Source organism: Artemia franciscana, chromosome 5 (assembly GCF_032884065.1).
Source record: "Artemia franciscana chromosome 5, ASM3288406v1, whole genome shotgun sequence".
Classification (NCBI taxonomy): domain Eukaryota; kingdom Metazoa; phylum Arthropoda; class Branchiopoda; order Anostraca; family Artemiidae; genus Artemia; species Artemia franciscana.
In genome coordinates this window covers 519,250-544,710 of record NC_088867.1, presented here as the reverse complement: position 1 = coordinate 544,710, position 25,461 = coordinate 519,250, and the positions used below count along the sequence as shown (strand labels likewise).

The following is a 25,461-nucleotide window of genomic DNA, read 5'->3' as shown; positions in this document are numbered from 1 at the left end:
CCATAGCCCTAAGCTTAATTCTCTGATTCTTTAAACTTCCAAATTTAATCTTGTGCGAGCTACAGTGAGCTGCCTTAGTGGTATGGTTGCAATTTGATATCTATCGGAACCAAGGTTCGATTCCTTATGTCGTCAATTGTTTTTCTTTTGGCGCAAATCAGTTGCGTGGCTCTCTAAACTCAACCGCCGTGAGTCTGGGGAAATTTCGATTAAATATTTCTCATATAACAACTGAATTTCAGATGCCAGGTGAGGCGGCAAAATGCCTGGTTCTGTCACAAGCAGGTAAGTTATGCACGTTCTGTTGTTTATGTGCTTTTTTTTAAATCTTTTATATTTGTATTATGTTCTTGTTTGCACTTGTTCTTACACAAGATCCTGTTCTTAGATGTTTAATGTGCTTATGTGGCTTCTCATAAAAGATCATCACAATTAAGTTACATTCCCTAGTGACAATTTTCTTCTATTAACATCTAGTTTTTTTCATCAACACCTCATGGTTGGAGATTATTTACTGTAAAACTAGTTAGTAATCTGGATGTTTTGTCTCTTAAAAGGAACTGAAAGTATTCAAATAACGGGTAAAACTCGTAACAAATAAAAAAAAACAATATACTAACAAAATCCTGAATATTTTGGAGAAGCTTCCGGATATTGTTTTCAAAAGCTGCAATGATAAGGTCCTCTGGAAGTGACACTGGCTTAGTTAATAGTTCAGTCATTATCTGTTCGTTTCAGTTTTATTTCAATTAAAAAAAAAAAAAAAAAAAAATGTAATGAGGTTCATTTTCTTAGCCCTGTTGTTTATTCTCACGATACAAGATGTAGTGTTGATTTCTGGATGCCTAGAAACATTTCTTGCCACTTTTTTTATAAGTAGAATTACTCGGAGAGTTAACATTTTCAAATTTCAAGACTTTTTCTGATCCCCTTTATTTATTTAAGGCGATCAAAGAACTTTTCTGAGTTTACTATTCTTTTCTATTTTTTTTTCTATGAGCATTTATGAAGATTTATACTTTCCTAAATTAAAATATACTTCTAAGAAAATTGGGCACAACAGCTGATCTTTTAAGGTTTCAAGTTGGCTTTTCGCACCTACAAGGATATCCAACAGCCGTCTGACACGTAATTATAAGACTGTACAAAAATTCAAAATAAATGTCAGGAACTTTGTTTATACATTAATAATGAGGGTTTACCCCTGAAAACCACTTATTCAGGCTTAGTCGAAATGAATGAGGATGGAAGATTCACTCCTAACCCCCTCATACCTCTTTCTACATCTATCTGAAGGTTCATAGAGAGTTGGAAAATTTGAACATTGAATTGTGGTTTTATGCATGTGCCTCCCCCCTACCCATGCTTCATAATTGCTGATGCAAATTTATAGATAGCTAAGCATAACCCTCAGGAAAAAGTCAGGCATAACCCTTTTTTATAAACTACTTGACTTTCCAGAAACGAATGTGCTACCGTGCGGCATTACTCACTCTGCAACTAGGAGTCTTAACATATAGTTTTATTGATACTTTTAAATAGATTGGCTACCTCAGAATTTTCAATACATAATAATTTGGCCCTCTGTGGGGCAAATTGTAGTGCTGTACCACAAAATAGCAGAATCTGCCACTCTTCCGTGGAATAATCTTTTCGGTCACTTAAAAAGGGAACTAGAATTTACAACTTCTATTCGAATGAGTCTTCTGCTGATCCTCGAGGACCACTGTTTCAAAACAATCTACCCTGTGAAAAACAGCAAGAAAAATACATAGATCTGTGATCATTATTTTACAAAAAAAAAAAAAAGAAATACTAAGCTCCATATTTTTGTGCATGCGAAATTGAAACTTGTACAGCAGGATTCTTTGATTCATAAGCAGGAAACTTAATAAATTTCAAATATTTGGGAACAGCATAAGAAGCTGGATTCTTTTTGTACTTTAATCAATATTAAAATTTTTTTTTAGAGTTTCTGTTAGTGTTTTTCTGAGTCACTCATTACTTACATTTATAAGTAACTGTTTGAGGTTTCAAAAGCTATTTGTCATGTTTAGTCAAATGGTGCTTTGTGAAAGCTTAAAGCAGAAGCAGTATTTGATAACAGCTGTACAATTAATCGGAAGACTTACTGCGTTATCATTATCTACGAGTTGCCCTTGACTTTAACACATCAAACCCATACAAAGTGACTGATGGATTGCTTACAGTTATTATACTTGGACCAATCCCTTTCGCTTTTTCACAACAGTTTAAGTAACAGCCTAGAAAATAAACTTATTTGTTTCTTCGATGTTACGGCAACCTATGTTAAACTCTGATAAATTGTGACTTCGATAAAAGCTGTTTGAAGCTTCAATGTTCTTTGTTGACAAACAAAATAGGCCTGGCTATGCAAGGCATCTTATCTCTATCGCCACAAAAGAAACAAACCAATATTTATATTTCGCGCATGACAAGGCAAAGACCCATTTTTGTAGGATAAGTCCATTGATAAAACTGAGGCATCATGTCTTTTGTAGTTTCAAACCCCTTTTGGTCTCACTTAATCTGACCACTTGTGCAATAAATGAGCCTTGATCAAGAAAAATGAGCGCTTTTAATTATTGTAAAACTTTCTTCCGTAGATCGTTTTCAACATTGTATAATTTTTGCATCATACGCAAAGTCAAATATCCTAGTCTTTGTTTTTCCATTTTTACCAGAGTTTAAAATAGATCCATTTGATTGTCTGTGAAATCGAGTTGTTGGGATGTAAAACTCCAAAACAGTCCAGCTAAAGTCTTTCAATCTTACAGTCGCTGCTATGTCAAACCCTGGAAGTGTATGTTTTACCCTCCTTCTGAAAAGATTTCCGATATTATTCCTACCAGAATTGAATCGATGAGAGAACATCGTTTCACCTGAACAAAATTGATTTCCTTCGCCCGAAAACTGTTGTAAGGAATTTACTCCAGAAGACTTCATCAGGTGATCACTTTCCGCATTGGACAAGCTTCCAGCAGAAATACCATTTCTCAGAAAACCATTCTCAGGTTCTATTAATTGGCCTTTCAATAGTTTAATACGGCAAGTCGAATTCAATAAGAATAATGACTAAGACTAGCAGCTTGTTAGCTTTTACCAAATCTTTTTACAGCAAAAACATAAGGGGGGGGGGGTCAAATACTAACTCGTCGTCCCAGCGAGGTAAAGACGCAGTCATCCCACTTTTCTGCAAATAAATTTGTGACCAGCGATGAAACTGTTACATAGAAACTAAGACTAAAGATCTCATCTTACCAGGCTTAATCCAAGGAAAAATAAAAGGCATTTTATATTGTAATGGTGCAATATGTTCGCTTATGAATGACCCAAGACGAGTTTTCCTTCCAGGGTTACCTCCTGCTACGCCAGTGTTGCAGCCTACTGGTGTTGATCCATAGAAACGACCTAGGATAGGGAAAAGGGTTCAAATAGTTCAAAGCTAACAACTAAAGATTTTAAATACCTAAGAAACTCATAAAAACTATGAGACAATAATGCTTAACTCATATAGATGGCATTGTAGTATAAATGACTTTTCATGAATAAGTTCATGATATAGTTATATAGCATTTTATGGTGTTAGTTTTGTCCAATTCACACCTTATCTAACGCTTTAGATTAAATTTTGCTAATAATTAACATAACGAACTTCTAACACAGCAAATATTACGTGTTTAGTATCAGAGTAAATGCAGTAGCTTTGACTAGCTAAAGAGTAACCTTTTTGTGTTTTTATGTCTATTCCCTGGCTTCCCTGGATTATGTTTTTTAAAAACAGGTGTCTTTAGGGGAAGGGGCTCATTTAGTGAAGAATCTAATTTGTAAAGCCCTTATTTAGGGCTGAAATTGATCAGAAAACGATACGATGAAAAAGGACTGGAACAAGAATTGGCAGGACTGGGGATTAGAGGGATTGGGGCTGTCAAGCTTATCTAAATTGATACAGTCCAAAAAATTCTGGCCCAAAATTTTGTTTGACATGTTGTTGTCTGCCACTATTTGGTTCTGTATCTCTGTTCCCTCAGTTTTAGGCGCAAAGTTGCTCTTTGACTTATGCATGAATCCTTACATTTAGATTCCCCTAGGATTCTACGTCAAGACTAGACATAAAGATAATGCTCTTAATCCATCTTCATCACCCCTTCACCGACAACATCAACTCTTGATTGATGTTTCTGTAGCAATTAAGTCTATTCTTTTATCTTAATAAAGAAATGTATTTTTACTGAAGTTTGAATTCAATGATGCATGATAATTATCTCATAATACATCGAGGGCAAAAAGAGTTTTCATTGCAAAGGCAACAAAAAGTCTTATTCAAAGAAAGCACTCCTGACAAAAAAAACTGAATTTAATTTATACAAAAGAACAAAAGCCCAACGTTTAATCACGTATAAAAAGCAAACAAAATAGAAAAACTTAAAAAAAACCCTAAATGTGCCTTTCTTCAAGCACAGTAATAGCAGTAACAAATTATAAAAGGACAAGATACATTCCATAAAAAATACAATAAGGCCCATTAATGCTCAGTAATACCCATATCCCAGGCGTCAAAGTGGCCTCAACCACATAGAAAACGAACAATTAAATGAGCCTTTAAATTTTTACTATATGGATGTAATAAAAATTGAAAAATCCATGCTTCCTTTTCTAAAAAGATACTTTAATTGCAATATTTTGAATACGGCTAATTTACATGACTGGATATGAAAACAGCCGTCCCAGCCAAGTTGAGCCATCCTAGCCGAGTGGTTAGCGCGCTAGACTTGAAATCCTTGGCTAATTAGGACGGGGGTTTGAGTCCTGGTTAAAATCCTTGGCTTAATGGGACGGGGGTTTGAGTCCTGGTTAAAATCCTTGGCTTATTAGGACGGGGGTTTGAGTTCTGGTTAAAATCATTGGCTTATTAGGACGGGGGTTTGAGTTCTGGCTAAAATCTTTGGCTTGTTATGACGGGGGTTTAAGTCCTGGTTAAAATCCTTGGCTTATTAGGACGGGGGTTTAAGTTCTGGTTAAAATCATTGGCTTATTAGGACGGGGGTTTGAGTTCTGGCTAAAATCTTTGGCTTGTTATGACGGGAGTTTAAGTCCTGGTTAAAATCCTTGGCTTATTAGGAGGGGGGTTTGAGTCCTGGCTAAAATCCTTGGTTTATTAGGACGGGGGTTTGAGTCCTGGCTATTTGGTTTGTAACGGGAGTCAGTGGCGTGCCTCTCTAAGCTCAGCCTAAGTTGATCCCGCTCTAAGTGGATATCTAGAATAATGGGGGAAGGTAAACTGGAAGAGTGTGCAAAAGCAAAGGATGACTCACTCCCAACCCTTCATTCCACTTCCTGGCTGAAGGGTCTTGAAACAGAGATCAGGAATGCCGACAGGGACTGAAACGTCCAATGCTATGTTCTTTACCTTTTTTTGTTTCCAATTTGTATGATTGAAAATACCCTTTCTCGTCTGCCCCTAATTTCTTAGTAGAAATAGTAGTAAAAATCATTGGAAAAAACTAGGGATGATAGAAGCTGACTTTTATTCATACATGCTCTTATTTATGGCCTTTATTTATTAAAGACATAAGAAAATAATCATTTTAGAAATGGATGTGGTGTTGCAAAAAATTCTCTAGAGGAAGAGAATACAGAAGGAAATCATTTCCCGCTGTGTTGCCATAAAACAAGTCATTATTCTACTTCTTTTTGGTCTAATGGATTATGTCTGATAGAGGAAAATGAAGTGAGTTAATAGCTGCGAAGCGATTCCCTGGAGAAACTCAATCCTTAAATGTTATGGTGGTTTCTGTCTGGAAATCCAAGTCATGTATATATCCGTCAATTTTAGTGAACCGCGAAAAATCATGTTGCACTTCCCCTTACTCTTTTATTCAACGGTCAATAGAGGATCATTGATGCTGTGAGAATGATCTTATTTAAAGAATGAAAACAAAAGGTAATTCTTTGCAGAAAGATTTGTTGGTAGAAATAATAATGCTATATTATTAGAAATGAGTTCACTTTCATTTTTCTGTAAGCATTACATAGTAGCTTTTACTACCGGATAGGAAACCATTGCCCAAAGGATGTTTGACTTCGGGTATTATACCCCCTCTTGAACCAAAAATCAAACTTTCTCGACTTTCAAATAGCTAAGAAAAATATTTTTTAATACCGCTCTTTCCTCCCTGCTCCGAATCCAAGTCAAGAGTTTCTTTGACCTAGTGCGTCAGGGTACAGGTTCTTTCAACGAGCTAATGTTTGGAGTACAGAAAATTTGGCATACTGTAGCTAAGCTAGTGCAACTGTGAGTATTAAAGTAAACCATTAATCTGCGGATGCAAGGATTTATCAAGTTTAAAAGTCCCTAGGACATGACAATAAAAAAAAAATTTCCTCTTGACCCTACTTGGACTATATATGCTCCTACCTTAAAACTACAATTTTCTGAGATTTTTGTTTTGATTGAAAATAATGTTGTTTTTAAGGCAATTATGGGTTTTTGTCGACGTTGCCAAGTTGGGCCGCAAAAACAAACTAAATGAAACTAACTAGTCAAATTTGGCGGCACTTTTCGTCAGTAAAAAAAAATTCAAAACCTGACAATTTGTTGATTCCTAAATATAAATACACCTTCAAAGGAAAGGACCATATTATTAAGCTGTTTGGTGCCATTTCAATTAATTTATTCTTTTGTGATTTTTAACTGATGTTTCTTTTGTTTAGTTCTACGTCCGCTTGTACCGAATATTGCTCAAACGCAAAGGGAGGTCTTTCTCACTTAAAACTGAATTCCTAGCTTTTCCTAATTTTGTAAGATATATAAGGTTCTACAAATTTCCACTTAACCAAATCAACAACCAGATTACATTTTCATTGTTTTTGCATATTGAAGGAATTTTTCATAAGAGAATACCTTGTGTACGATCAGAAACAAGATAGACATCGTCGTTGTCATCGGCTGTAGTTGTATCTTCACTGTCAGGTGATCCAGTGCCATGTATCTTCTTAACAGTTACAGTACGATTCTGAAACCAAAAAAAAACATGTTTAAACCGTTCTTACTCTAGTAACTTAGTTTTGTTTTTCGACATATTTCAGAAACAAAATTTTTTTATACAATACTCATTCTTTTATTTTAGAACAAAATTGGTTGATCAAACTTAAGGGATTAAATAAAAATTCGAGGTATGGTCGAAAATTCGTTTTATAACCTTTTTGGTTAAGGACCACAACCAGTACTCTAGCTATTTAGATTTTCACAAGGAAAAAAACGCTCGAAGAGTTTAATCCTGTTTTTATGAGTAAAAGAAACTCAATAAGATTCTCATTTGAAACGATTTTTGTAGCTTAACTGCCAAATGACTGTTACTAAAAAAAAAAACTGAAATTGAAATTCTATGCTAAATGCGTTAGATTTCTAGTAATAGTCGAGTAATTCTTTTGCCAAATTGATAAACCCTATACAAAAAATCAGGAAAAAGGAAACATATATACAGTTCTGGTTACAGCTGTGGTGTGACAACGGTAGGCAAAAAGTGTGCGCAGGGAATAAAATCAGATTGTACGCTAAACGCAAATTCGCCAAATGTTTACCTCAGCACTGGACTCGTATTGTAAGAGAAAACAGTGCTCAAATAAAAATCAACCCTTCGCTCGTTTGGAAATTTGTGAAAGACAACAAAGGTATTTAAATTTCCAACCATGCCCATGTAAGTCCTTGGGAGAACTAGAGAAAGGAACGAAACAAAAGACTCTCAGAGCCTATTGAAAGTTTGGGCTTTATAGTTACTTTCTCCAGTGTTTGTGATGCTATTAGCTAAGTAAAAAAAAAAAAAACCTCTAAAGGGGTGATTTTATTTGTGGCTTGCATCTTGTGAATATCATTTCGATTCTGTTTGAGCACTTAACTTTAATGTACCAAATGATATTCTAGTGTGGCTTAGTGCCACATTCCTTTGGTATCGGTATCATCACTCCAGTTGTCAAAAAGGGGAAAGACCCGTGTCAGTGCAGCTCACATAGGTCATTTACTGCTGCTTCCGTTCTCTGTAAAAATTTTGAAATACTAGTTATTGATAAGATAAACGGAGTATGTTACACGTCCAGTAACCAGTTTGGGCTAAAAATAAAAAGGCAGCAGAAGCGACCATATCCACCTTCCTAGCAGTGACCCGGAGTGCGATCGAATTGACGAATCTATTGTTATTGCAGTTTTAGATGTATATCAAGCATTCGTCTCCGGTCTTATGTTCCGTAATTTGTATGAGAAACTTACAGTGGAGATTACAATTAGTCTACTGAGTGGGATAAAACAAAATCTTCTACTATTACCTCAGTCCAAAAAGGGATTCGTCAAGGAGCCATCTCTTCGCCATTTTTTTACAGTAGTTGAGACTCAGCATGTGGTTAAACCAAGCTTTCTGTATCTTAGTCAAGATATCTCTTTATTAAACTACGTCGACGATATTCTGCATTTAGGTGGTTCTTTTTAACGTTTTGAATAGAGTTTCTGGGCGTTGAAAAGCTCATACGGGAAAATAGGTGTCTTTCAACGAGACTAAAACATAGTTTATTGTCTTTAATTATATTAAATAAAAAAAACAAGTTTTTTTAAATGAAAGTAAGGAGCGACATTAAAACTTAAAACGAACAGAAATTACTCCGTACATGAAAGGGGCTTTTCCTCCTCGACACCCCGCTCCTTACGCTAAAGTTTTTTATTGTTTTAAAAAGTAGAGTTACGAGAAAGAATCAAACTTTAGCGCAAGGAGCGGGGTGTCGAGGAGGAAAAGCCCCTTTCATATACGGAGTAATTTCTGTTCGTTTTAAGTTATAATGTCGCTCCTTACTTTCATTTAAACAAACTTGTTTTTTTATTTAATTTCTGAAAGTTTTTGAATTAATACATGTCTGATTTTGGCTCTCCGTACATAAATTATTAAAATGAAATTTGCATATTAATTATTTTTTTGGCTAAATGGCTTTCTCTTAGTTTTGATCAGACGATTTTGAGAAATAAGGGGTGGGGAAGGAGGTCTAGTTGCCCTCCAATTTTTCGGTTACTTAAAAAGGCAACTAGATCTTTTATTTTTAACGAACGTTTTTATTAGTAAAAAAAAATACGTAACTTAAGAATTAACTTACGTAACAAACTTTTATATTCTTATATTTTTGATTATATATATGAGGGGGTTGGTCCCCTCGTTAATACCTCGCTCTTCACACTAAATCTTGTTTTATCCCAATTCTTTAAGAATGACCCCTGAATCAGAAAGGCCGTAGAATAAATAGTTGAAATTATTTAAAAAAATTTTAGCATAAAGAGTGAAGTGTTTATCTCCTCCTAAATACCTCGCTCTCTATGCTTCTCTTTAAGTTTTAATGCTTCTCCTTACTTTCAATTGAAAAAACTTTTTCATGTTTATATATTCATTGTTTTTTTTTATAGTAATGCTAGAAAGTCCTGCGCCCTTTTCATTGAATTTCTCTTCCCCCATGAAATATTCCTCCAAGGAAAGATCCTCCCATATACCCCCCTCCCCTGAACCCCACACCCAAACCAAAAAAATCCCCCTGATAACGTCGGTACACTTCCCAGTAACCATTACTGTATGTAAACATTGGTCAAAGTTTGTAACTTGCAGCCCCTCCCCCAGGGACTGTGGGAGGTAAGTCATCCCCAAAGACATAGTTATTATGGTTTTGGACTATGCGGAACAAAATGGCCATCTCAAAATTTTGATTCGTTGACTTTGGGAAAAAATGAGCGTGGGAGGGGGCCTAGGTGCCCTCCAATTTTTTGGTCACTTAAAAAGGGCACTAGAACTTTTCATTTCCGTTAGACTGAGCCCTCTTGCAACACTCTAGGACCACTTGGTCGACACGATGACCCCTGGGAAAAAAAACAAAAAAACAAATAAACACGCACCCGTGATTTGTCTTCTGGCAAAAAATACGAAATTCCACATTTTTGTAGATTGGACCTTGAAATTTTTGCTATAGGGTTCTCTGATACTCTGAATTCGATGGTGTAATTTTCGTTAAGATCCTATGACTTTTAGGGGGTGTTACCCCCTATTTTCCAAAATAAGGCAAATTTTCTCAGGCTCGTAACTTTTGATGACAAAGACTAAATTTGATGAAACTTATATATTTGAAATCAGCATAAAAATCCGATTCTTTTGATATATCTTTTAGCATCGAAATTCCGTTTTTTAGAGTTTCGTTTACTATTGAGCCGGGTCGCTCCTCACTACAGTTCGTTACCACGAACTGTTTGAAAGGCAGTATTCCTGTCCCAGAAGTAAAATTTTGTGACAAGATAATAAAATATTCATCAAGTATTGTGGCTCTTGGGCTACCTGTGGTTGTAATGTTAAGTCAATACGTCTTTTGTTAATAGATGATTTTACTAGTAATATCTGAAAAGCTTACGATAGGATTGTATCTTTTTAAGCTTAATAAAGTCAAAAGATTCGGGCCGAGCTATTTTTGGTGATGGTTACACCACATGTGGTGTCGTTCTCTGTCATTGGGGTTCTTTTATCAGATAGCAACAAACCTCGATGCGTCCTTGTTACTACTGTTGTTTTTTGCAAATTGCTTTGCGGGTTTGATGTTGACAGGTTGTGTTAGAATAGATTAGGTTTAACTGGGTGAGGTTAGGGTAGGTTATATTAGATTTTTAGCCGATTTCGGATATTAGCAATGGAATTTAACCTAATCTAACATAACCTAGACTAACATAATCTAACCTAACCTTAACTTTATATATATATATATATATATATATATATATATATATATATATATATATATATATATATATATATATATATATATATATATATATATATATATATATATATATATATATATATATATATATATATATATATATATATATATATATATATATATATATATATATATATATATACGGAATATTTTAGTTAAGAATGTCAAAGGAAATAAAAAATAGCTGAAATTAGTGAAACCGGAAACTTTTGCCTTGATCAAACTTCCCTCTTTCTTAAAATTAGGGCAGTTTTATTGCTTAATATGAATCCTTAATGAAACATTCCGTGGAAGCACAACAGATGGCTTTCCTGGACTAGGAAAGTGAAAGAGACTTTGCGAAACTTAGAAAATCTCTAAAGAATTAAAGAAAAAATGGGGAATTTCTAGAGTGCTCCAAATTTTCTTATGTATTGTTTTCCTGCTGCGTTATTTCTTATGGTTGGAAGAATCGTTATTTAATCTTAAGATAGCCTTAGAAACTTAGTATTTTAGGAAATCTTTGGCGTTCAAGAAGAAAAGACTTGAGTTTATAGCCATGAGTCATGGCTGTACATTTAACACCTCTTTCCAAAAATTGAACAAATCCATAACTTCCCAAAAATCTGTAAAAGTACATCTTTTTCGGTCATTGACTTACAAAACCCAAACTTCAGTTTATCAAAGGTGAACAAGTATTCCCTCACCCACCAAACTTGATTCCATCCCTTAAACCAAGTTCTTAGATATGGACAGAGGAGGTTTATCTGAATGATGGAAGAGGAGCCAACTGACTCAAGAGGGACTTTGCGACTTTTGATTTGCCTTCTTACTATCAAAAGTTTTTTTTTTTACATATTTCATTTGTTTTTGCGTGAGGTAGGTGTAAATTATTCTTTGGTTTGCCAAACCTAAACAATTGCTAGGAATCGTGAAAAGTTTTCACCGAGTCGGTATTGTGTTCTTTTTACTAGTTGTATAAATATCAAAATCACTAGATTCTTAAAAAGAAAAAAAAAATGTAATTCAGAGTTCTCATTATAATATGTCATTATGCTCTAGAGAGGATGTTTTTGGGATCTAAAATTGATTAAGTTCTTTCCTATTTATAGTATCCAAGAAATTGAAAAGTAACTGAAATCAGGGGTAACACTAATCTTGGTACCATAGAAAAATTAATAAAAATACTTAGAAGACATTAATATAAGTATTTATGAAGTTTACAGAGAAAATTTTTCATGTCTGGTAAGTTTTTGAATTTGTTTAGAGGGAGGTGAACAGCAGCACAGGAGGGGTTGTGGGGGCACTGCCCCGGGTTTCATCCCGTGAGGGGTTACAAAAATTGGTCTAAAAGGACTTATGATTCACAAGAGATCGCCGTGTGAAAAGTGGGGTAGAAAAGTAGCAATAGTGCTCGGCAATTTTCAAATTTGTTGGCAAATTTTGTCTGAAAATACCATTTTTATATATAAAAATTATTTTTGCTCAAAGAAAAGCTGTCAAAGCACCAGTTGTGCTCCACCGTGAAAAAATCGGGGTATCATAATAGAAATGGTATTTGGCAGTTTGCATGGCCTAGTAAAATTTGTTGGCAGAATTCGTCTGAAAATACTAGTGCATTCTCGAGAAAAGATCGGTTCCCAAAAATACCCTTTCGTGAATGGGATTTTTTGGGGAAATAGGATTTCCTTTTTGAGCTATTATCAGCTTACAGGAAAAAGAGCCATGGAAATTTCACAGGATATTTTAATTGCAATCGAAGAAGATGGTCTGGATATAGCAATGTACTGAGGACAGGGCTACGAGAACGCTCCAAAAATGGCTAAAATACATTCAGGAGTACAAGCTAGGATCCGTAAGCTTAATCCTATAGTATTGTTTGTACCTTGTACCAACCATTCACTAAATCTTTGTGGAGTGCACTCTTTTGCTACAGTTCCTTCCTGTGTGACGTTTTTCAGTACTTTGGAAAGTTTGTATGTTTTTTTCTTCTCATGGTCAACACACAGGTGGAATGTCTTCTTGACAAATGTCGAAGTTATGGTTAAACGGCTTGAGGAAAACAGGTGGAATGCTCACTATGAAGCTTTTAAGCCAATATTTAAATGCTTTAAGAAAATTATCGATACCATTGAGAAACTCTGTGACTCTTCAGAAACTCTCGACATCAGAGGAACAGCTCACACTTTCTTGACTTCGACGTGGGATTTCTCCAGTTTCTGCTTTTTGTGTTTATGAAATAGTGTCCTTGAAGAAGTCAAACACACCCAAAAATATGAGCAAAGTATTGAAATAAGTTTCGAAAAGTGCCTCATCAAAATGAGGATTTAAAAAGCCTTTTTAAATGATAATAGAGATGGTCTTGTGGGAAAGGCGGGGGAATTTGCAAAAGCTATTTGTGATGAGATGGACATCCCCCTAGCAAAACGAAGAAATATTAGAAGAAAGAAACTTGCCCAGAGAAAAAGCTGAAGATAAGCCTTTAACTTTAGAAGACTAAAAAATCGATGTTAGGGTGCATTGACACGTTTCAACAAAAAATCTACACGCGTTGCAAGGTATGAAAGGAATATCACTTGGGTTTGCTATCTAAGAGACCAGGAACTTGCTTAAAGAGTTACGAAACTGTTGTACTAAAATTAGTGGTCTGTTTAGCTGAAATTTAAAAACAAATATCTTCAGGAGACATATTAAATGAAATCCGTCATCCGAGTAGGTTTTTACAAGCGGCAAACGTTCCTGAAGAAGTGGCTCTGAAGTGGAGTTCTTTGAGATTCCTGCAGTATATAGTCGAATTTGAACTTTCAGGCTCTATCCCTAATCTAACTTTAGTATTAAGGTTTTGCCTGACATTATGTGTTTCTATTGCTTCTTGCGAGAGGAGTTGTTCTAAAATCAAGCTAATCAAAAGTTATTTCAGATCTGCAATGAGCCAAGCTAGACTATCGAGCTAAGCCATGCTATCTATTGGAAACAATGTAGCAAAAAAGACAGATTTTGATGAGGCTGTCTCTAAGTTTGCAGGAAACAAAGCTAGAAAGAAGAGCTTCTGAATGAAAACATGGGTTTTATATACAGTGCATTTGGTTAAATTGGTGCAGATAATAAGTATATATATATATATTTATGTATATATATATATATATATATATATATATATATATATATATATATATATATATATATATATATATATATATATATATATATATATATATATATATATATATATATATATATATATGAAAAGAGAAATAACCAATGCAACAGCACAAACACATTAAAAAAAAGACAGAAGGAGAAAAGGAACACTGTTTTCCTACGTTAGTAATTAATATAGATCAGCACTTGAATGAGACCTTAACCCTACTCAGCCATACAATCACATAGGTCATTCAATATATATATATATATATATATATATATATATATATATATATATATATATATATATATATATATATATATATATATATATATATATATATATATATATATATATATATATATATATATATATATATATATATATATATATATATATATATATATATTATCATTCAATCACCTGGTTGTCTGAAGTCAAAGTGCAAAAGAACATAGATAGGCTTATACTGAAATAGGAAAGCTAGAGCTATTCTCGTATCTCCTCTTCAAACGTTTATGATAAAATCCCTGCCCATTTTAGCCTTACGTAATATAAGCCACGAATTTGTTGAATATTGTAGTAATAATGTTAATATGTATAAAAATTTGGTATTTTGGTTAAATTTACGTAAGTTTTTACGTTAAAGTGTTTACATACCATTTTTGTACAGCACTCAATTTACTTTTCCTTTTATTCCTTAATTTAAACACTTCAAATAGCTTTTTTTAAATTGTTTGTTTCTATTTCTACCATAAAAAAATATGACTCAGCAATGTTTAAAGGTTTGTTTGGAGGGGGGAGTTGCAAGTTGAAGTTCCACCCCCCGGTGTCAAAAGACCTTGCTACGCCACTGGAAGGGTTCCTCTTATAAACCGTGTCTCAGCTTGCTCGATGCTTCATAACCCAAAGAATATTACAGTTCTTTAACTTTTGGCTCTTTGGACATGACAACCTTCAATAAAATTTAATTTATATATCCTAACTTGGTGGTTTCAACATGTGATGGTCCTATCCAGACCCCATACATACACGGATACCTTTAAATTTTTGTAATATCTTAGTAAGTTACTCTTTCGATTTTACATAGAAAGGGCTCTTAACCCAATACCAAAGGAAAGATTATAATTTGGGCATTGATGGAAAGTGCTACTTACAGCCTGATATATAGCTGTTCCATTCGTATGACTTTCTCCAGGACTGCTTTGATTTGGACCTATAAGGAAAGGCAAGAGGGATGATTATATGGAAGAATTAAAAGATGTAATTTAAGAAACATTACAAAATAGAAAATACTTCAGCATTACGTCGGTTTTAAATTTAAAACTTTGATACACATACAAAAATAAACAAAAAATCCAGGCAATTGAACATTGGCAAGGACTATGCATTCGCAAAGTGATAAAATTGAAAACTGTAAAGGGTTATGACCATAGGGTGGGTTAAAATTTAAAGTAGCTAGCTGCCAGAGTAACTGTTCTAATCAAAAGGGGCTATCAACTGTTAAAAGAAATAGTGAAAAAGACAAAATCATTAAGCAACGATGCGTATTTTAAAGACTTTAGTGGATACAAAAGGCATAAAAAGTATAAGGAGATGAAGCCAAAGGCAGGTGGAAAAGTGATTTTCTGGGTAGTAAGCCTAGAATCTGGTATTAGAGGAAAAAGAAAAAGGGGTGGTGGTGATGATGAGGTTACAAAATTGTGTTAGATTTAATCTACAATCTACCGCTTCTTATCTTCGAGTGCACAAACGGTACCTTGGAATTTGAATGAAATGTATTTCAATTTTTTCTTGCACTGAACCGATAGGTCAACAGTGACATATATCAACGATATTAAAATCTCGTTTTATTTTCTTTTGTCAAAAAAAATTTAGGTGGCAAATTATCTCTTGATTTGATTAATATTCGGAAACGTAGTTAGATAGAAAATGAAGACAGTTGATTTTAGTTGAACACAATTTTCCATACCACCCTCTGAACTTACGCGGTTAGGTTTAGATTAAATTGGTACGTGGTTTGGAAAAAGTGTCCAAAGTGATTAAAAATCTTGGTCCTTTTTCATTTTATTTTTGTCATTCTTGAAGAAATTCTTTATCATATTAAAGCCCCGAGCCTAAAAAGTAACATCATTTAAATAGCATCCAAATGTTTGATATCTGTAATAATTTTAAAAAGCCTCACATGAATTGGCCTGTGTTTGGCCCAGAAGCTGATATCATCAAACAAGATGATGAAAATGGGCCTACAAAATTTTTTAAATTCTAGATACATATTCACTTTGCTTATTTTCATGACTCTTGGAAATAGATCAAGAAATCGGCAAGAATTATTTGAAAAACACATAATGAAAAATCAATTTAAATGGGAGCTTAATATAGTTAATCCTAACGGTTGAAACAAGGTTAAAGTAAAATGTGTGTCTTTTACTAAAATATAACACTTGTCTGTATGTCCATAGTCATTAAATCCTGGCTGAAGGTGAAGTATGTGAAGAAGTCTAAAAAAATAATTCCATTTTTCGGAATAATCATTGAGTAACTGAAAAATTTGACTTTCTTTCATCTCTTGACGGATCGCCTAATACTGCTCATGAAAGAGTGATTAGATTGTAATAGTGAAAATTAGTTAACTAGTTTTGCGTAGTATAATCTCAGCACCCAACATGCAAATTTAAGCTTGAAATTTTATTCCGGATATTCTTGAAAATAGTTTCTATCACTACTTTTTATCTGATTATTGAGCTGGTTCAAGTGACCCGAAGAAAAAAAAATCATTATATATTTTTCCTACATTCTATAAAATAACTCTAAATAAAATATGGTAAACACCCCTAGAAACAAAGTAGCTAGCCAAGCCAAAGATTGGGCACTCAGATCTGAACAAGTATTTAATACATTTAAGCAGCACAACTTAAGAGAAAAAAAATTAATGAAAACATACAAAAATTCCTGAAGAATGAGTTGAAACTAAAAGAAAAAAAAACATGCAGGAAAACTGTCAAAACTGCACCTGGAAATCCGTTTTTTCCCCCGGTGATAGCATTAGGTTCTGGGGTACGAATGCCTGCTGGGAGTAGGTCAACCAGGTTAACCGAAGGGGGCTGGTATCGCAGGATCAGTACACATGTAGAGACAAGCGTATATGCTAGCAACGTACCTAAGGGTGTTAAATTTATTTTATTGAATTGGTGTATTGAAATAATACACCAACTATTTTTAATCATTAATGATTAAAAATAGTTTTAATCCATTTTTTCTAATGTATCTCTAATGAGAACGCTTTACTTCAAAATTTCTATAGCTATTAGTATTTATACGCATGTCAAGCTAAATTATTATCATCTAGAAAGACACCCATCTAGTCACGGCGGTTGGTCTTAGCAATTATGTTAGCACTATTTAAAAACACAAACGACGAAAAACGCGAGCATGCAAATAGTCAAAAAGAATTTTTAGATTGTTAAACTAGACAGTTTGTTGTAACTTATTTTACCCAAGCACCACGTTCTACATGTAAATAAGTATGGATTAACCCCCAATGTCTGGTTAGTGTGCTTTTCTGCATGGTGGGCTGGCTACAAATCCCTGTGAATGGCTTTTGAAGCCCTCAGCTCAGTTTTATTTGTTGCTAGAGTTCTTTTTGACACTTGCAATTTGCTGATGTACTTATTATAGCCTACCCCTTTCAGAATCGAATTTTAAAAAGGGGAATTCTGTATAACAATTATGGTCCAAAAGGCATTGTTAAAAAGGCATAATTTAAATAAATATTTAGTTAAAGGTCAATAAGTGAATGATAAAAAAAGAAAGATAAATTAAATTAGATGAAGTTAAGATTTTTTAGTATATCCAAGTGAGGTGGTTGTACGACCAGGAAGGGAGGGAGGAACCCTATGGTTAAGATTAAAAAATGTATAAAATGAGGAGGCGTGTGGTTGTGTCGAAGAGTGAAGTGGGAGCCGTACTGCGTGCTAGTGAAGAATCTTTATGTTTATGGGTCTCAACATGAGTTTTGTCACAGAGCAGTGTACTTTAAGTTTAGCTATTTCCTTTTTTTTAATTAAACCCGATTGAATTGAAATTGAATTGAAATTGAAGTGGCAAAAATAATAATGGCAAGAATATTAATGGATACGACCAATATTGACGACAATAAAAACTAAATTGAAAGTGCAAAACATTATTAAATTATATTAAAAACAACAAGATAGTTTTCACATGAATGATTTTAAACAATATGCTTCTCAAGTCAAAGATTGTTTCAAAAATTTTATATTTTTAACTGATAAAACTTACCTGTGGGAATTTTATTTATTTACTATAGGAGGGTTAAACATCATCTTTCAGTCAAACCACCAACTCTCTAGTGTTAAATTAAGTCTAAAAAACAAGTTTGCTAACAGAAAATAAGGAGCAACATTAAAAATTAAAATGAACAGAAATCAATACGTATATGAGAGGGTTCACCTCCCCTTGTCAATACGTCTGTCTTTACGCTAAAGTTTGAATTTTGTTCCAATTCTTTAAGAATGACCCCGAATCACAAAGGCAGTTTAATTAGAATAAATAGATCGTTTTGAATTACTAAGAAAAACTTTAGCGTAAAGAGTGAGGCATTGACAAGGGGACGAACCACCTCCCCCCATATACTTAACAATTTCAGTTCGTTTTAAATTCTATTGTTGCTCCTTACTTTCAGATTAAAAAGTTGTTTTTTTAAATTTAACTTCTGATCGTCTTTTAAATAATGCAGGGAAATCCAGTGCCCCCTTCAGGGAAAATTCCCTTCTCCATAAAAATTCCTAATGAAAATATCCTCCCACGTACCTCCTCCCCCAATTCACCCACCAGGAAAATCCACCCCTGAAAGCGTCTGTATACTTCACAGTAATCAATACTGTATGTAAGCAGAGGACAAAGTTCATAACTTGCAGCATTTCCCCGGGAATCGTGGGGGAACATTTAATCCTCAAACGTCTTGCTATTAGATTTTTCGACTCTGCTGAACGAAATGGCTATCTCAAAGTTTTGACTGGCTGATATTGCGAAAAAATAGCGGGGGAAGGGGCCTAGCTGTCCTCTAAATTTTTAAATCACTTAAAGAGTGCACTAGAACTTTTAGTTTCCGTTAGAATGAGCCATCTCGTGATATTCTAGGACCACTGGGTCAATACGTCCTTCCCTGGCAAAAACAAAAACAAAAAAAACGAATAAACACGTATTCGTGATCTTTCTTTTGGCAATTACATAAAAAAAAACTATTTTTTTTAACTGAAAATAAAGAGCGACATTAAAACTTAAAACGAACAGAAAATACTCCGTATATGAAATTGGTTGTCCCCTCCGCAATCCCTCGCTCTTTACGTTAAAGCCTTTAATTGTTTTAAAAAGCAGAATTGTGGCAAAAAGTCAAACTTTAGCGTAAAGCGCGAGGGATTGCGGAGGGGACAACCCATTTCATATACGGAGTAATTTCTTTTCGTTTTAAGTTTTAATGTCGCTCCTTACTTTCGGTTAAAAACTAGCTTTTTTTATGTGATTTCTGAACGTTTTTGAATTAATGCACGTTTGATTTTGGCTCTACACGCATAAATTATTAAAATGAAATTTGCATATTAATTCCTTTTTTGGCTAAATGGCTTTCCCTTAGTTTTGATCAGACGATTTTGAGAAATAAGGGGTAGGGAATGAGGCCTAGTTGCCCTGCAATTTTTCGGCTAGGGCTTACATAAAAAGGCAACTATAAATTTTAAGTTTTAACGAATGTTTTTATTAATAAAAAAATATACGTAACTTAAGAATTAACTTGCGTAACAAACTTTTATATTCTTAAATTTTTATTATGTATATGAGGGGGTTTATACCCTCGTTAATACCCTGCCCTTTACACTAAATCGTAAGTTTTGTCCCAATTCTTTAAGAATGACCCCTGAATCAGAAAGGCCGTAGAATAAATAGTTGAAATTACTAAAAATACTATAGCATAAAGAGCGAGGTACTTATCTCCTCCTAAATCCTCGCTCTTTATGCTAAAGTATTTTTAGAACCCCTCATATGCGTACTGTTCGTTTTAAGTTTCAATGCTACTCCTTACTTTCAATTGAAAAAATCTTTCCATGTTTATTTTTTCATTGTTTTTTTATATAGTAATTTTAGAAAATCCTGCGCCCTTTTCATTGAATTTTTGTTCCCCCATAACATATTTTTCCAAGGAGAGATCCTCCCACATAGCCCCCTCCCCTCAACCCCACCCCCGAAGCCAAGGAAAATTCCCTGAAAACGTCTGTACACTTCCCAATAACCATTATTTTATGTAAACACTGGTCGAAGTTTGTAACTTGGAGCCCCTCCCCCAGGGCGTGGGAGAGTAAGTCATTTCCAAAGACATAGTTATTACGGTTTTTGACAATGCGAAACAAAATGGCTATCTCAAAATTTTGATCCGTTGATTTTTGAGAAAAATGAGCGTGGGAGGGGTCTAGGTGCCCTCCAATTCTTTGGTCACTTAAAAAGGGCGCTAGAACTTTTCATTTCCGTTAGAATGAGCCCTCTTGCGAAATTCTAGGACCACTTGGTCGATACGAAGACCCCGAAAAGAAAGAAAACAAACAAACAAATAAACACGCACCCGTGTTTTGTCTTCTGGAAAAAATACGAAATTCCACATTTTTGTAGATAGGAGCTTAAAATGTTTGCTATAGGGTTGCCTGATACGCAGATCATGACTTTTAGGGGGTGTTTCTATGGGGGGAGTTCTATGACTTTTAGGGGGCGTTTCTCCCTATTTTCCAAAATAACGCACAGTTCCAAAAATGCAACAGTTCCGAAAATTCATACAGTTCCAAAAGAACTGTATGAATTTTCATACAGTTCGTTACCACGAACTGTTTGAAAATTCCACTTTTTTCCACATAGGAGCTTGAAACAGTAGGGTTCTCTGATATACTAGGCCTGATGATGCAATCATTAAGAATTTTTGGCTTTTAGGGGGTGTTTTCCAGTTTTTTTCCAAAATAAGGCAAATTTTTTAGGCTTGTAACTTTTGATAAGTAAGACGAAGCTTGATGAAACATATATATATTTGAAATCAGCACAAACGAATCCGATTCTTTTGATATGTCTATTAGTATCAAATTTCTGTATTTTATATTGTTGCTTAATATTGAGCCGGGTCACTCCTTACTTACAGTTTGTTGCCACGAACTGTTTGAAACTCAGACCTATGACAATGTTTCTCTTAGTTTTTTTTGTAATACATTAATTACCTTTTTGATTAAGTAACTCTTTTCATTAAAAGCTTGTCAGCAGCTCTAACATTGACTGTAAATTTAGAATCTGTATGTTTTATACAATATATGCTATAATATATTATATGTTATTATGTATTATATTCTATTATATATTCTATTCCGTAAAAAAAAATCAACTGAAAGAAAGAAGTAACGTGAAAACTGAAAACTGACAGAACTTATTACATATATAAGGGGCATTACCGCCTCCTCAACACCTCGCTCTTCACCCTAAAGTGTTTCGGCACTTTATATTATATTATTTCGGCACTTTATTACTTTATATCATATTATATTACATGTTATATGTTATTATATATTATATTCTATTCAGTTGAATAAAAAAAATCTACTAAAACGAAGGAGCACCATTAAAACTGAAAACTAACAAAACTTATTACCTATATGAGGGGCATTGCCGCCTCCTCAACACCTCCCTCTTCACGCTAAAGTGTTTCGGCACAAAAAAAATACTATTTGGTAAAATTCAAACTTCTGTGTAAAGAGCGAGGTTTTGAAGAGGGGGCAACCTCCCTCATATACGTTAAAACTTCCGTTCGTTTTAAGTTTTAATATTACTTCTTACTTTCAGTTTTAAAAAAAACTTGCTTTTTTGTTTATTTTCTGATCTTCTTTTAAATAGCACCAGGATATCTTGATGCACCTCCATGGAAAAATCCATATCCCCACGACAGTATCCTCTGGACAATTCAAGCCTTGTGAAAACTGTCCCGGACAATTTCTGTTAACATCTTCACAAGTAAATTTGAATCGGTAAAGACAAAGGAAGAGATTTAAGATATTTCGTATAGGAATATGAAAGGGGCTGCTCCTTCTTCAACGCCCTGCTCTTTACGCTAAAGTTTTTACTGTTTTCAAAAAGTAGAGTTGAAAGAAAAAGTCAAACTTTAGTGTAAAGAGCAGGGCGTTGAAGAAGGAGCAGTCTCTTTCATATACGGGGTAATTTCTGTTCGTTTTAAGTTTTAATGTCGCTCCTTGCTTTCAGTTAAAAAACTTGTTTTTTTATTTAATTTTCTTAAGAATTAATTTCCAACATTTTCATGTTTAACGTCTTTTATTAGACAAAATTCAAATTTCGGCCAAAACCAAAACCAATTCAGTAATTTTATTCTGGAAGATGGTTGAGAGTTTCTTCTGGGAGAAGGAAATTGTTTTGTTTGTTTTTTATTTTATAGTAAAATTAATCGGTTTCCAAATCAAAGTCAATTTGTCATTGCTTTTTCCTAAGTGGGAAAGAGTGTAGCTAAACAAAGCGTCATGGGAAATCAGTTTTTTACGAAAATATTTGCTTTTTCCGAAACAAAATATATTTTAAAAGAAATTTTGAGCTCATGAATGAACGTTTTAAAAGAACAGAAGGTTTAATAAGTTGCAACTTATTTCAAACAAAAGTTTTGATTTTTTTATATTACATTAGATATGAATTTTTGACCGAATAAGCAGTGTATTACTATTTATAGCATACTGCCTCGTTGTAAACACATTTTACATTGTTACTTAGTCAGTGAATCTCTTTAGTGTGAAAATTCGATTTCTAATAAATCTAGAAGGAAGTCAAGAATCTGATTTTTGATGATTTTTTTTTTTAGATTCAGTAAACATGCTCTGATGACGCGTCTTAGTTCAAGGATTGAAGTTCTACAAGACAGAAAAACTCACTGAAACCAAAGAAACCCTACAGATAAGTGGATTTTACGACTTGAGGAGGTCTATGCTAGCAGTTTCTGCATAGATTAACACTATTAATGCTGAAAGGAATATCTTATCGTAATTACTGAGTTACTCTCATAAAAGTGGCGCTCTTCTCTCTTAAAATACACCTTGTTTTTCAGCTGATTGCCATCCAATGACAATTCGACGAGTAAAAAACTTTTTATATCGATTTCTAGTTCTGGGTGAGCTCTTAACCAGATGATCTCCTTTTTTGCCATTCTACGGATGAAAAAAGCATGGGAATACTTTTCTAGGAAACATGTTGTCAGTTTTTATTGGCCTGGAAAAGTAATATCACTTGCTCAAAATGAAACGGTGACTGCTTCATGCTCGTTTTTATTTTATGCTGGAACAGGAGAAGCTGACTGAGAGGAAAGATGCTGATGTGATTCCAAAAAAAAAGCGGAAACATATTGGTAAATCAGACCTATCTTTTTTTGAATCATTTTTGGAACGTATAATATAAAAAAACGCTAGCTATATTAAAAAAAAACCAATAAACTCACAGAAGTAACATTTATATTGCTAGTAAAGGTATTAATTGTAATAGCAGTAGTCCTAGTAGTAAAAGTAGTATTAATTTATTGCCTTTTGGTCAGTTGAACATACATCTCTTCAAGTCTTGATGATTTTAACTTGATAACATTAGCAGTTACTATTAAATTGCTGATATATCGTTTTGATAACCTATTTATTCCTATTTTTTCGGAAAATTTTCATCTCAATATTCTTAGCCGTACAAATAGTTGCAATAGAAATACTATTTAAAATTGAAGAAGTAGTATTTGTAAAAGTAATGATAGCAGTATTAGTAGTAGCGTGAACATATTGCCTTTTGGTCAGATGATCTTCACCTTTAAGCATTTTCTGAATGTTCCAATTTAATACCCAAATCAATTCTCGAGATACGCTTTTCTAATAATGTATATTTACATAGCGTCTGTTGATTCAGTTCAAATTTCCATCAATATTGTGAATGGAGTAGTGTAGAAGCAGTAGTAGTAGTGGTAGTTGTAGTAGTAGTGGTAGCATGAAAATACTTTCTCACTAATATACTTAGTCATTCCTGAGATAGACCCTTTGATAATCCGTATACTCATAAAATGTTTTGATTTAGTTTAACATTTTAATCAACATTCTCAGAAAGGCTCACTTGAATTACCTTTGCCTTATTGGAAATTATATTTAAAATACACATCTTTTTCAATACCTATGCAGCATTTAAACAACGAACGAATTGTCCTAAAGGCTGTTGAGAGGTTGATATCCCCAAAGACATAATTTGCAGATCTTTCAACAGTGCTGAAAAAAATAGCTCTTTTATAATTTTGATCAGGGGTGTTTTGGGGGACGATAGGCTTGGGTGGGGGAATTATTGCCCTACATTCACTTTTGACTCTTAAAAATAGCACTAGAGGTTTCGACTTCCAATCCATCTGACCAAGAGTTTATGCTACCACCCGTTCAATAAAACCTTATATGCCCAAGCCATAACTTAAAATCCTTGCCCCTGGGCTCTGGGGGATTCTGTCCACTTCAAATGCATTGTTATATGCTCTCTGGACTATTGTAAATAAAATGGTTATTTCTCAAATTTTATCTTGGGGAAAAGAGGAATTCAGGGAGGGAGGGGGGCTAGCTACCCTCTATTAGAACCCCAAAATCCTTGTTATGTAATCTTTGAACTATTTTAAAAAAATATAGCTATCTTAAAATTTCTACCAGATATATTTTACCCACCCATCACTTTGACTTAGAAATGGCACTAGAACTTCGGATTACCAATAAAATGTGCTCCCTGCTCCTAAAAAATGCTAGTTTGGAAGCCTTTGAGCAAAGGAGGGTTTCGTTGAGCCTCCGTTTTGCAAAAAATGCAAAAAAAGCCCTCGGACGGCAAATATTTTCCTCAAACGTTACTCCCCATCCAGATTACGGCCGTCTCGAGCTGTTTCTGAGTCCATCCCTATTTTGTCCCCCATTCGCTTTGTTACTTCCAGATACGAAAAAACTTTTGTCCCTTCATTACAGAAAAAATGAACAAAATATCCCACTAGTTTCTCCCTTTTGTTTCTCTTTTTTTATTGGTTGATGGTGCTGCCCAGGTTGTTGCACTAATTTACTTGTCCCCCCCTCTGTTCTTTTTATTTTGATTGGCTATATATTTTATATTTTGTTCTCTTTATTGTTCAGTTCAGTTCAATTCAGTTTATTAACATCAAAATAAATGGACAACAAAAACTTTCTACCCCTAAAAGGTTCCATGGCCCGTTACATAGGGGTTAAAACAAAAATTAATACAAAAATAATGGTTACTTATTGATTTTTGTTCCACGTTTTTGACCAGTTTTATCTTTTTAACTCATTTATTGAATCTATACAGTCATTTATAGTCCTTTTAAATATATATATATATATATATATATATATATATATATATATATATATATATATATATATATATATATATATATATATATATATATATATATATATATATATATC

The 25,461-nt window shown here is 33.9% G+C and overlaps 1 protein-coding gene across 4 annotated transcripts in view; it reads right to left on the bottom strand.

Annotated features, from left to right (window-relative positions):
- Positions 1-25,461, bottom strand: part of LOC136026833 (solute carrier family 7 member 14-like) — a 334,289-nt gene that overhangs the window by 20,749 nt on the left and 288,079 nt on the right. For 3 of the 4 annotated variants that reach the window (XM_065703537.1, XM_065703539.1, XM_065703538.1), the window contains exons 9-12: positions 16,947-17,093; positions 15,091-15,149; positions 6,926-7,037; positions 3,283-3,432 (exon numbers count right to left, since the gene is read on the bottom strand). In XM_065703537.1, coding sequence (XP_065559609.1) covers positions 3,283-3,432; positions 6,926-7,037; positions 15,091-15,149; positions 16,947-17,093 — 468 coding nt within the window. The remainder of the gene's footprint in view (positions 1-3,282; positions 3,433-6,925; positions 7,038-15,090; positions 15,150-16,946; positions 17,094-25,461) is intronic. The other variant, XM_065703540.1, reaches the window with a different exon arrangement.